This window comes from Pholcus phalangioides, unplaced genomic scaffold, assembly GCF_987345545.1.
Source record: "Pholcus phalangioides strain wild (caught in Gottingen) unplaced genomic scaffold, Ppha-v1.0 ptg000015l_1, whole genome shotgun sequence".
NCBI classification, from domain to species: Eukaryota; Metazoa; Arthropoda; class Arachnida; order Araneae; family Pholcidae; genus Pholcus; species Pholcus phalangioides.
Genome location: NW_028301608.1, coordinates 61,185,927 through 61,199,780, shown reverse-complemented (window position 1 = coordinate 61,199,780; position 13,854 = coordinate 61,185,927). Strand labels below are relative to the sequence as shown.

The 13,854-nt window shown below is 32.8% G+C and overlaps 1 protein-coding gene across 2 annotated transcripts in view; it reads left to right on the top strand.

Annotated features, from left to right (window-relative positions):
- Nucleotides 1-13,376, top strand: part of LOC149076410 (protein lin-28 homolog) — a 180,511-nt gene extending 167,135 nt beyond the window's left edge. For both annotated transcript variants that reach the window (XM_089243964.1, XM_089243965.1), the window contains exon 4: nt 9,858-13,376. In XM_089243964.1, the coding sequence (XP_089100090.1) occupies nt 9,858-10,227 (370 nt within the window). In that variant the 3' untranslated portion in view covers nt 10,228-13,376. The remainder of the gene's footprint in view (nt 1-9,857) is intronic.
- The last annotated feature ends 478 nt before the right edge of the window (nt 13,377-13,854 follow it).

Genomic DNA, 13,854 nt, shown 5'->3' with positions numbered 1-13,854 from the left:
AAATCAGTTTATAGTTGTCAGAACTTCGGATAATGCTATCAAAATTTTTTCCATCGAAAGATTTTTTTTGTGCATTCTGAAGCTAAAGCTCAATGAAACTCATTCTTTTTCCTGTAAGTTACCGTTATCAGTCTGCAAGACTATGTAAGAGGCTAGAAAGTGTTCTCCTCCCCCCCCCCCCCACCTCCCTTGTTGACAAATATTTCTGTATATAATGTCTTAATCAGTCCTTAGTAGTCGTTGTGATCCGTATACCTGTGAAGCTACTTTTGCAATAACCTTCCTATAGTGAAGGCAAATGTATGATGGAAAAAAACCACTTTCCTCCGATTCTTGATCAGTTTCTTTCAGTTGACCAGATTTAAATTTCTTTTCCCGAGAGGCTTTCTCAAGGGATCTATGTATACAGTATTGTGTACAGTAAAAAAATCGTAATTTTTGTGATACATTAAACAGTTTCATCCTAATGCCTCACAATGGCTGATTAACAAAAATGCGAAATTTTTGGTTAAATGGGAAAAAAAGATCCCGTTTTAGAATAGAACTTTAAAAAGAAATGGAACGATTGAGCATTTCGCAACCAATTATGTGGGAAAGAAAAACGGTTGTCCCGTTTTATCAACACCCGTTTATCATACGTCCCGTTTAACCAAACGGGATGCATGTTCATCGTACTTGCAAATTACTTTTCGTGATTAGCATTCGGTTATTGTTATCAGAAACCCCAAGTTCCGATGCGATCACATTAAGCGGCGTGGACTTTGTTTCGACATGTCATTGTGATGATAATGGCTGAAAGAGTCCCAAGAAAACTTCTGGTTTCTGAACTATGGAGGAAAAAATGTTTTGATCTTTTTTTTTTCTCTTTCTACGTACAAAAAAGGGGAGAGAAATCTACCACGTTTCTTACGCGTGCCGAGATGCTTAGGTTGGGAACTTTTTGCCCTGGAAGGCCACGTGCCATGTTCGTGAAACTGATTCGAAACCTTTTTTTTTTTCTTCGTTTTCAAATTCCCCCTTCGTACCCTCTTTTCTTTTTTCCTTTCCTGTTTTCTCCTTCTTTCGAAATCCTTGCAGGTGCCTCTTAAGGAAAAGTTATACCTCAATGCCGTGGTGGAACTTGGAACGGCTCTTCAAAAAAAAAAATCTTGAGTGTTCATTTTTTTAATGAAATTCAGATCTATCTAATGAAGTCATTAGAGTCGTTAAATCAGCCTCATTAAAAGTCAATCAATTTTTATTCCCATTTTTTCCCCTAGTCTACTGAAGATTTAAAATTTTTCTTTATCCTGTAAAATTCTCTTTCTTCATCACTTAAGTAACTGCTGTTAAACTAATATCCCTTATTTTGATTTTTGAGTTGGAATTCATGATAAAGAAAAATGTTCCAAAATTCATGAGAAGGAAATAATTAATAATAGTAAATTAATAAATAATAGTAAAATAGTTTCGAATTTTATTGTAAAGTAAAATAGTTTCGAATTTTATTGTAAAGTAAAATAGTTTCGAATTTTATTGTAAAGTAAAATAGTTTCGAAATTAATTGTAAAGTAAAATAGTTTCGAAATTAATTGTAAAGTGTTTTAAAATTCATAGTAAAGGAAAGAAAATTGTTTCAAAATTCATGGTTAAGTAAAATTGTTTTAATATTCATGTTAAAAGAATTTTTTTCAAAATCCGTGGGAAAAAAAATTGTTTCAAAATTCATGGAAATTGATTCGAAATTATGTAAATACACCAGAATTCACATTTTTTTCAACAAAAACTTGACAAACTTTCTGTTTCATCATATTTCATCACTAATGAATGAAATTTGCATATGCGGATTACATGCCAAGGTTTTTTTCTCGAAGAAGCGAAATTCACAACTGCGGGTATACGCAGTAAATTACGGTACAATTAAATAAGACCTCAGTTAAATGACAAACCATTTTAAAACATTTACGAATGTCAGAATATATTTATGAATGACAAACATCAAAAATTGCCAAAAAAATCACAAAAATACTGCAATGAAAATGGGCTTTGTTACATAATTGATAAGCATGTAACAAAACCACCGTTACAGGATTTTTACGAATCATAATAAAAACTCAATATTCAGTCAAAACCTTCAACTTCTCCCTCTTCACTCAAAAAACTCCTTCCAGAGAGAAAAAACTGCTCAAAACTTGCAATTTTATATTGATTTCAAATAATTTACTGTGAATCTTCATGATTGCATTCACTTTCAGAATCGTATCTATTTTAAAGGCAAATAAGAAAGTATATATATTCTAATAATACATATAAAAAATGTGAAGGGTATTTTTTTTTCTTCGAAAAATACAGTTCTTATAACGAGAAGCGTTTCAAAAAACGAATACAATGATTGGTTTTCTTCCTCGTGAAAAATAAAATGAAAAATTTTGGGTGGATACTTTTTTTGGTGGTTCGACGGATTTGATTGGTTTGTAACAGCCTCCGCCTTCGCATTGCCCGTTACTGAAGCCCATACACGCCTTTATTTCTCCCCCCCCCCGATTATTACCGATTATTTTCAATGGCTTCGTATGTAAAAGTGATGCTTTTTTCAATGCCTCCCCTATCTTTATTATTTTTTTCACCGGCTGTCTCCCTGTATCCACCCACGAGACACAAAACATATAAAATGCTCACGTCTGGATAACATCTGCCTTGTCATCGCTCGTGATTTGCGTTTACGGATGCTGCTGATGTTACTCTACTTTGTCCTCTTTCTTTTTCTTTTTTTTTAAGGAACGGAATACAAATATGAAAGTAAAAAAGAAAATACGTACATTCAGAATATAGGTGAGGGGGGGGGGGGGTGATGTTCGCAGTTTCTGTAAGAACTGATCAATAATTGGAAAATTATTTTGTTCTTAACGGCCGGTGCGTTGAGAAGGAAAGTGCATGTCAATTCGAATTCGTTTGTGAAAGTTCGGGAATCGTTAAAGTCTCGTACCTTTTAAAACCGGGTAAAAAGCCTTGAAAACTATGCTCTAGCAGGATTTTTTTTCATTAAAGCGACTGCCTTACTTCAAATGACGAATTTCACAGAAATTTCTTCAAATTGTTTTTATGCGTTCATTTAAACGTGCAGTTATTCTAGAATGCAGAACTGTTTTATTTTCATCTCTACAAAATCTAGATGCGAAGTTATTGCGAATTAAGTGAAATGAATTTAATTCTCTTAGTCTGAAAATGAAAGCTTTGAATGTTGATTTTTTGAAGATTTGCAATATTTTTATTTTTTTCACTTCACGAAAAACTTGATTTCTCAAGTATTTTTCTATTTATCTCTATAAATCTCTCCTAATATATTTTAAACAGCTCTGGCTGCGCAACGGACTAAAAACTAAGCGACATGTTTGAAACTTTTTGATTTACATTATTTTGAATGGAGAATATCAAGTTTTTCATGTAAACAATCATATTTCAAAAAGTTTTCCTAGTGTTATTAAACTTTCATTTCGTTACACAGAACAATGCCATAGTAATTATCTGCGTGAAGAACATGTTGATACGAGCAGTAGTTTTCAGTGCACAATGTCTAGCAGAAGTGCTGAAAATATGCTAATTTTACATGCGCAATTGTTACAATGCAAATCTTTTTTCTTTTGCCAAAATATTCATGAAATAACAATTGTTTTCTTAATTTTATACCATATCCGTTTCATCCAAAATGGCCTTTTCAATTAAAAAAAAGCATCCCGAAGGTAGGCAGTCATCTTAAAAATATTTTATAACCATTGATGTATTTCAAACTTCGTGTGCATGTTTTCGATTGTACATGCTATGTTCTAGCAATACAATGCTTCGCATATCTTCATTACTTACTTTTCTTGCAAATTTGTGAACAGTAAGAAAAAGAAGTGCTGTAAACACTTTGCGTGCTTGATAAAATAGATTGACGTCAATGATATTCAACGAGAATTGATTCAGAATGAAAAAAGCTGTTTTGAGTTCATCAAATGTAGCAAAATATTTGAAATCCCTTCATATAAATACTTTATTCATATATACATATAACTTTTTTTTTCATTTTTAAAATTTTTGAATTTTTTACTTCTGTTTCAAATAAGACTGATTATAAATTTCTACAATTTGTATTGATCAATAATGTATGTTAAATAGAGTTTATAATGATATATACCCATGTTTATATCATTATAATGGCTTCCGGTTTAATGTCTAGACTGGGTTTTCTTAACCAAGAATCCGTGGACTCCTGGTCTAAGCATCGGGGTGGTGGGCGCCTCCTTGGAAAGAATTTAGAGGAGTCCGTGAGCTTGAATCAAAGAACAATCATTGTCCATTGGTATATGCTGAATATTTTTCGATAAAGGGAAAAATGTTGATTAATTTCATTGACCGTTGGAAATAGAAGAAATATTTTTCTGGTCTGCAAAAAATAAATAAATTGGAGAAATAGACCAGCAAAAAATAAATGGAAGAAATAATTGAAGGACGGGTAAAAAATAAGTAGTGAAAGCAATGAATAACTAGGAGAAATAATTTGCGAACCGGCAAAAATGGGTAGGAGAAATAATCTGCGTACCAGCAAAAAGTAAATTAATGGGAGAAGTAATTTATAAACTGCCAAAAAAAAAAAAAAAAGGAAAAATAATTCAGATTTTCTGACGGGGCCAAGACAGAAATAAAAACTTTATTCTCTTCGCTTCAGAGTTACACATATGTGTATCTTCATTTTTAACGATTTTAATGATTCTTTTTTTCAAGTAAAGACAAACTTGAACACGTGTGTACCTAACTCAAATTTTCCTAGTGACAGAATTAACCTATCGACCGAAATTAAGTAATTGAAAAAAAAATTCTTTTTAAAGAGTATTTTGACATATAATAAACACAAATCAACCAAAAGAAATGTTTTTGATAGCCAGTTTTAGCTCAGGTTTAAAGAGGATATGAACCGATTCAAATTTTTCATTGACCAGCGGTTGAAGAGAACACTACTTCACCATACTGCAATTTACTGCCATTTACGAACTTTGTGGAAATGAAGGCACCATTGGTGGTCGACTCAAGCTCGTTAGGGAAAATATCTCATTATCTATGTTCTTCATTCCCCCCCCCCCCGGTTCGAACCTGGGACCTGACGGCAACCATCACAGTGGTAGACGAGCATCTTATAACCTCGCCCCTCGGATTGAAGAGCACTGGTCAAGACAGTGTTTCGGAAGTTGTATTCAGTGAAACGCATATAAAGTGTCCTAAAAGGTAGTCTGGAATTTTTTTTTAATTTACACTTTTTATTACCGTTATTAGAAAATTAAATTGAATTGTTTATTTAAAAAAAAGAGCATTTCACTGATCAAATTTCACCTATCTCATCAAATTATAATGGTCTAATGTCATAATATTTATGTTAAGCTTCAACCACAATTTAATGACTGTCAATTGTCACTATCAGTGTTCCTTTCAATTTCTAAACAAAAATGCTCCATGGCGGAAAAAAAAAGTTAGAATTTCGTACTTTCCATGTTTTGAAGTTGTTTACTAAGCACGTGCAGACAGTTGTACGCTCTTCCAGAAAAGGATAAGCTATTGACACATATTCTTCAGACGTATTTTTGCCCCATTTATCGTTTTTCCCCCTCTTCCCTCGTTCATCTTATTTTTTTGCTTCTTTATATTTTTCTCCCTTTTCTGCATATCCTCACTCATGAATTTGTTGGTCAACGTAACCTCGGAACACGCCTTGATCTTTTTCCTTCCTTGCTTATCTTTCCTTTCTTGATCTCTCTCTCTTTCTCTGTATATACAATCTTTTTTTTTTCCTCTTTCGTAAGAATCTAACGATTTGCTTATTGTGTTGATCTTTTCTCTCTCTCTCTTTGTGCGATTCCTACTTTTACTTTTTTTTTCCTATTGCTCGTCACCAGCTGCTTTTCTTCTTCGTCTAGAGAACGATTACTGAGTATAGTCATCGCCTAAAAGAACCCAGGTGCGTAGCCAACTGTTGATTCCAGTTAGAAGCTGTGAACGAACAATTAATGTATGTTTCAGATACAAACTGCGCCAATGATATTTTGACGACCTCTGTGTTTAATTACGGCATCTCATACCTTTTAACATGATCAAAAAGCCTCAAAAACCATGCTATAATAGAAACAAAATTAAAAATAATAAGTAATCATTGGTTTATATATTTTAATCTTAATGCACATATAATCACTATAATGCACATTTTTATTGCATTGCATTTGATCTTTGATTTTTTCCCCTTTTTTTAATATAAACAAATCGCAAAACACAAACATATGTACAAATACAAACATACACATAAATACAAACATAAAAACAAAGAAATACAAACACTTTGTGACTCCAAGGAACACAGTAAAGTCCTTCCAGCAGATATAAAGAGAGTTATAATCGCATATGGTTCAAATGCAAATACAAACAGGCAAATTCCCACCGAGCTGGCTGAAAAAAATGTCCAGAAAAATATAGATATCAAATATAACCAAATTACTGCAGCCCTATATAAAAGCGCATGTCACGAAAGAAAAACTAATAAATAATCATATAATGCACTGCCCATAAAAAAAAGATAATGGTTGTCTTATCTAAGTAGGGATAACTCCTCGATTTATCCTACAATGTCTATTGTATTTCTTTTTAAACCTGTCGATTGTGTTAGAACTCACTACCCCCGAAGGTAACCTATTCCATTTATTAACAACGCTATTAGAGGAAAAACTCCCTGTGACACCACAACCTAGAATTATTCCTTATCAATCGATACCGGTTTCCCCCTGTCGAAGCAGTTGATTTACTGTGTATTAATCATGGTATATTTCATCCATCCCGTTGAAAATTTAAACTCTTCCGTTGTACTCGAACTGCTGTTTTCTGAAGAGTACTGTTGTCTGTTTTTTAAAAATTAAGAATAATAATGTATTAGTCCTATTAAAACTGGTGTGCACATGATGAAATAGCATGACATCATCAAGGAATTGAATAAACTATGTTTCAAAATGAAGAAAACTTTTAAGTTTATAAAATGAAGCAAAAGATTGAGATTTCATTTACTCAATCTTATTTGAAATTGAACTTGACATTCAAATTTTTCAAAATTAAAGAAATATTAATTTTTTTTATAAACCTATTTATGAATGGATCTCTCAAATATTTTTCCGTTAATACATACATAACTGATGATATGTGCTATGCCAAAAAACATTTTACATATATTTAATAGTTGGAATAATAATAAGCATGAAATAAAGTTCAAATTTTAATACTGATTTCAAAAAGCAAACATATCACCAATGTTAATCAAGTTATTTAATCCTTTAATCAGTTTAAATGGTGACGTCTTTCCCGGATTTAAAAGACATTCGATACAGTTTGAATCAGATGTGATGCCGATTTCCAATGATATATATTCTTTTTGCACTCGTAAAAGATTGAAATTCGGTAATAATGTTTTTTAAAGCATTCTATTAGAGTAAAAATCACATTATGTTGGCATGAACATATATGTAGAATCATGGCATGGATGACAATTTTCTTCTGGTGCTGAAATTACTCATGACCAGAGGCGTATTTGCAGGGGAACTAAGCCCAGGACAACAAATTTTTGTAATTGGTGGTCAAAAACATTAAGTTGATCGGGCGAAGAGTAGAAAAATATGGCTAGCTTGCAGACAGCAAAGCCATAAATCCGTTTCTGCTCCCCTGACACGAAAAATATTAATTACCTTCCCTCCCACAAATTAGAGAAATGAATGTAAATTATCTTGATCGCATTTAAAAGAAAATCAGTTTTTACTATGCTAATTTTAGAACGATTTTCACTTTAACTTCATATTGATCTATCTAATTTACTGATGCACTAAATCAAATGACTGTTTGGAATCCCGCATTCAGGCTGTTGGAAAAAAAAAAATCACGCTATAATAATTTTGATGCTATCCGTGAAAGTTGTTCCAATATGGTCACGATGTTAGCACTGAATACGCATGCTTTTAAATACACGGTCTTAGAATCCATAAATGATGGACTTGACTGCATCTTATGACTGTACTCGAAGCGTACGCGTTTAGGAAAATATTATACAGAGTTACGTATACAATAGTTATTTTACACAGTATGATGACCATAGTAGTTACAACTACTTAATACCTAATAATATCTGGGAGGAAGTTTTTTTTTAATCTCCTTTTACTAGTGAAATTACAGTCCAGGTGCAGATGTAACATACAAAATACATATACACACGAGTAAAAAGCAAAGCATTACTTAGCAATCATTTCTGAATCGTGCTTGAACACAGCTACCCCTACCGAAACAGCGCGGGGGGGGGAGGAGAAATAGGAAGGGGAGAAGTGCACAGGCCAATCTAGACAGGGTTCTCTGATAGTAGTAATAGTAGGTGGAGAGAACTTACCGATTCATACTGGTGAGGAGGGTTTTTCCAGTCTGGCCCTTGTTTACGGCGAATCCATCTGACTGTTGGGCTCTTCTCCCCCCCCCCCTCCTCCCCGTCTGACCGACCCGTCGGAATATACCGAAAAGATCGCCAGACTCACTGGCGGTAAACAAGCATCATTTGTGTCGGGGCCTACGCATTCAATAACTCTGTGTTCCTTTTCTTCCTCCATTGTTGTTGAGCCTACTCTATATATTTTTTTTTATTCCTTCTATTGTTGATGTTGCTCAGGTCGAAATATACAGAGTACTATATGCGTGTGTGTGGGAGAACCTTGCCCAAACCCGCTTCGCACAAAGAGCGAATGGGATCTTAACGGACCTATCTTCTCCCCCGTACAACCATGGAAATCAGCACGCACTGCATGGTCAGCGGCACAGGTTTGTTTCCTTCCCCCTTCACCTTTCAGAGATCTCTCCAGAGTACAACTTACCAGGTGGTCGGCACGCGAATGCGCCAGACGTTGGAAGGAACATCGTGTTGGACAAACAAAAAACACGTACCCATAGAAGGTTTGCTTGAGTTTCGACGTTCCGGGAAAAGAGGGTTCCCCCCCCCCCTTCCCCTCTGATTGTCAGAAAGATGACAGGGAATCTGGGAACCTTACATGGGCGGAAAAATACGCTCGTACGTCACAAGTAGGAACTTGTACTTCATCGGGTTATTTGTGTCATTTCGGAATCTTTTCAGTAAAACTTTACGTGGAGACAGTGATATGCGATCCACACAAAAAGTAATCATCTTTTGCGTTTTGATACATAGTTGATACACGCAGGTTAATCCGAAAGTTTCTATCAATACTCATTGATTGGTTGTCAAAAGCAAATTAAATTCTGACATACATTTTAGCAAAGCTTGCCATTTTCAAAGAAAAAAGTATTCGTTTTTTGTTTTTTTTGGTTTTTTTTCAAGTCCATAAACAGCTGGGTATATTTTTTTAGACTGGTTTCACATATCTTTTCACGTTGCTCAACAGACAGGATGTTAGCATAGCAGTTCGAACCAGAAGTTAAGATGGAAAAAATGGCATCCATATTGTGCTGAAATTACGTAAAAAATTATGCATTTTGGTCTTCAAAGATTTGTTGTAAATAACTTGGTCAAATGAAACAAAATCTGATTTATAGAATTTTCCCAAACTAAATTTGCTTATACAAAAATCACGATTTTTCCCTCCAACTTCAAATTATCCAAAACAATTGAAAAAAATTCGATTTAAACAAAAAATTGTGACATTAAATTAGATAGAAAACTCAATGGGAGCTCGTAAAAATTCGAATTAACCAAGTTCGACTTTATTAGATTCCCCGTATCTTCGCCCATGCATTTAATACATGGCTGCTAAAACTTTTCAAAATGACCATCGTGCTAAAACTATTTCTTTGTATCTTTGCAGGTGCTATAACTGCGGTGAATTTGCCAATCATATAGCGGCAAAGTGTTCTTTGGGCCCACAGCCGAAAAGGTGTCATCATTGCAAGTCCGAGGAACATCTCATTGCCGACTGCCCTCACAAAGAAGAGAAGAAAAAGACGACACCATCCACGACATCTACGAAACAAAGAAAGAACAACAGCAGCGTTGTAGTAGTCGATCTTGTGTCGCCGTCGAGTAACGGTGGTCACGACGTCGACGACGATGTCATCAACGACGGCATCAGGAAAACGTCGGATTTCAACGGCCACGTCATTGCTGCCGAATCTCCTCTGTCTCCGTCGACGTCTTCTTGTGGTACCAGTTCCTCACTTGGCAAGGGTGAACTGTAACCATTGTTTGTGGTTGGATATTTGTTATAAGTCGTTTTCTTCTTCTTTTTCTTGCAAATTATCAAGAAAAGGGGTTTTCCTGTTGAGGGCCATCTTGGTTGTTTTTTTTTTCTCTCCCTCATTGGTATTTTGTTTTGTTTTAAATCCCTCACTTCGTCTCTTATTTTGAAACGTTACTGGATCGATTGAATAAAAACTTTTATGATGGATAAATAATGGAAACTTTGATTTCACAAGTTCCTGTGTCATGGACATTGTCGCGGACAAACAAATGGTGCAACGCTATTTTATCGATCGTATCCAAACCAGCTAATGTAATGATTGCCAATTACGTAGATCTTTGACAACCTTTGGGATCTTATATAAATAATCTGTGTGTTTTACGACTGATATTTCGTATATGATTGTACTGATTTTGTGCTTTTACAAAAACACTATATCAGTTGGTAACTGTTACCAACAACTTATTGATAAATATACTGGATCCTTTATGAATTCATGGAATTAAACGTTCAGATTATATTTGATGGTGATTTTACTTGAAGAGATATGAAACTAGCGGTGAAAACAGATTGTAACGATACGGAAAAAAAGAAAGGTGCTAATTAAGATCCTTTAATAACTTTTTTACTTAACTAATCTACGTTTTCCCAAGAGATCATATTAAAAGTGAGAAAAATTATAATAATTTCACATGAAGGTACACACGAAGCTAATCAATAATATTCAAAGTTACGCTTTGATCCACTTCAGAAAAAACGCAGTCGGCCCCGCTTAATCAGATAACGGATAAACGGATACCCCGCTTAAATGGATAAAATCATCCGGCATCAAAGTTTCTCCCATGAAGCAATGCTAAAGTTCCCCCCTTAAAATGATAAAAAATTTCAACGACTTTTCCTCACTTAATTGAATATTACGTTTCACACGTCAACTGTTAATACACATCAACCACTATACACATTTCATTAGATGAAACATTTTGCATTCACTGAAAATATGATAAGATTTTAAAAAAAATACAATTGTGTGTAGGTACTAACCTTCAAGTATTCAGGTTGTCTTCAATACGTGCATTTAATTATTTTATTTTTATTTTCTGTAGAGCCAATAAAAGCCGCTTACTTTCCTAATTAAAAGTAAAAACCTTAGGTGTCGTGATCATTGTAGTGAAATATAATTTTCATTCCATTTTTGATGTCTGATTTGTTCGAGAAGCTTTATTAATATTGATCCTTCATCAGTTTTCAATATACAACCTGTACTAACGTTGTAAAATGACAAATGAATAGTTTTCCGCATAAAATCTGATATTGCGCGCTGGAATCGTTTATATCCTATCTGGCGGGGTCAACTGTATTTATAACTGTATATTATAATTAAAATTCAAATATCAATGAAGTCTCACTATAAAAATAAAATACATACATAAATCATATATTATCATTCTATAAGTTATGATAACCGAAAAAATATTAGTTAAAAACTCTCCATTCTGTTTTTCTTCAAATTTTCAATATGATTCATTGTTGTTTGTCTATATACTGTATTTCGTGAGAAACAAATAATTTTTTTTCTCTTTTTTACACTGTTACAATATTTATTTGAATAAAACAAATATTTCAAACAATCAAAACAATAATAAACATATTTCTGATGTGTACTAAATATTTATTCAATTTCATATTATTTCCAATAAATTTATTTCAACTTATTATGTTTTATAGAAAAAGAATTAAATTGATTTGTTTTATGAAAGTTATGGTATTTTTGCATTTTATTTGAATATTACGAAGGAGAAAAAATACTTCCTCATTATCTGCTTATAGACATCCATGTCGAAGATTTAAAAAAAAAAATTAAATTGCCTGTGACTTCCAAAATCACCATTGGTAATTTCAATATAAAAAAACTTAATAAACGTCCTGTAATGGGTTGAAAACTGAGTATTTCAACAGTAAAAAATGTAATTATATCTGTTTGCTACATAACAATAGCATTTTTAATTTTTGACATTAAATCATGTGTCATTAGATTTTTGATTTTCTTAGTCATTTCATGTTCCTTTAAATCAAAAATGTGATGTTTATACGAAAAAAAAATCGAATATATTGTGTGGGATTTTGTTGATTTTCTAATTGTTTGCTTGCATAATAAATACATAGTAAATATGCTTGTTTTTCATGTTATATATGTTTTGTACAGTTTGATCCGGCTAGCAACATTGTGATGTTTTAAATAGTACAATCAATGTAATATATTTGAAAAAAAGAATCAAATTTAATGTAATCTTCTTACCCCGGTTTTTGTTGTCCGGTATTTGTTGTGTGTCATTTTTGACTTTATTAGAAGTATTTTAGTTATGTTGTTTCGACTTCTTACTGGTACTGTAATTCAACGTATTTCGCCTCGATACCATTTTCAATGCTATTGAGGATCGAATGAATCTCAATAAATCAATCCGAAGAATATGCACCAAATATTTTTATGCGTATTTTTAAGATGGAAATTTAATCATTTTTGTTTTCGAACTGATACTGGCCTGAGTAAGCGCAGACTTTTATCGGTGCGAAGCTGTGAAATAGAAGTACCGTGAGAATCGAAACTTCATCATTTGTTTTGAGATCATTATTATAAATACTTTGAAGTAGAACTGTTCCCTAGTCATTTTATGTGTTTATTTATTTTTGAATATATTATATTATTTATTTTATGTATTATTATTTATCAGTTTGAGTGAGTTGCAATCTTTTTTTTTTCTTTTTTGGAAAAGAATAAATCTTTACATATTTATTTGACAAATAGCATTTTTTTTTCGGCTTTTATTGATATACTTACACAATGTATGGGAGAAATTTTTGCCTATGTATGATAAATTTAACTTTTTTTAAACCAATATTGTCTATAAGAACCTGATAAAATTTATGTATATATAATATAGATATTCTAAAACGGAAATATAAAACATCAACAAGATAAAAAGATTTGAAAATAAATCTTAAATGTGTTCTTGTGTAATTTTCGCGCAAATTTTTATTGTTTTAAAGACGTTGTTCTTGCCTATGTGTGTGTGTGCTTGTATGATGGGGCGAAAATTTCTGAAAATTACGAGCACTATTCATAAAACGTTGTTTTTGATTGACGGCGTCTACCATGCATGAGCTAATCGTGTGTGTAATTTGTGTTTCAAACTTTTTTTTTAATTCAAAAGTAATGATAGTTGTTGAAATCAAAAGTTCATAACGACGTGAACACAAAGTTGTTTTTTTTTTGCTTTATCAAAATTTGATTTTTTTGTACAAAGACCGTGTGAAACTTTTTCTGTCATTGACAATAAAAAGAGACTATACGTTAGAAAACTTGTATTCTGTGCTCAAATTTTCGTGTTGTTTCTTCATTCAAAAGTGTCAGTTAAATTAAAGACTTTATCATATACGATAATCTCACATTAAAATTACACATTTCCATAGATACCAGGGTGAATGTGTGTAAAACGTGGAACTTACATACATCGCTATATTATTATTCCCATAAATATTCGTTTTTTTGAATAATAATCGGAATAAATATGTCAGAGATTTCACACGCTTGCACCTGATAGTCGGGTTTCTTTCGACACATCTTTAT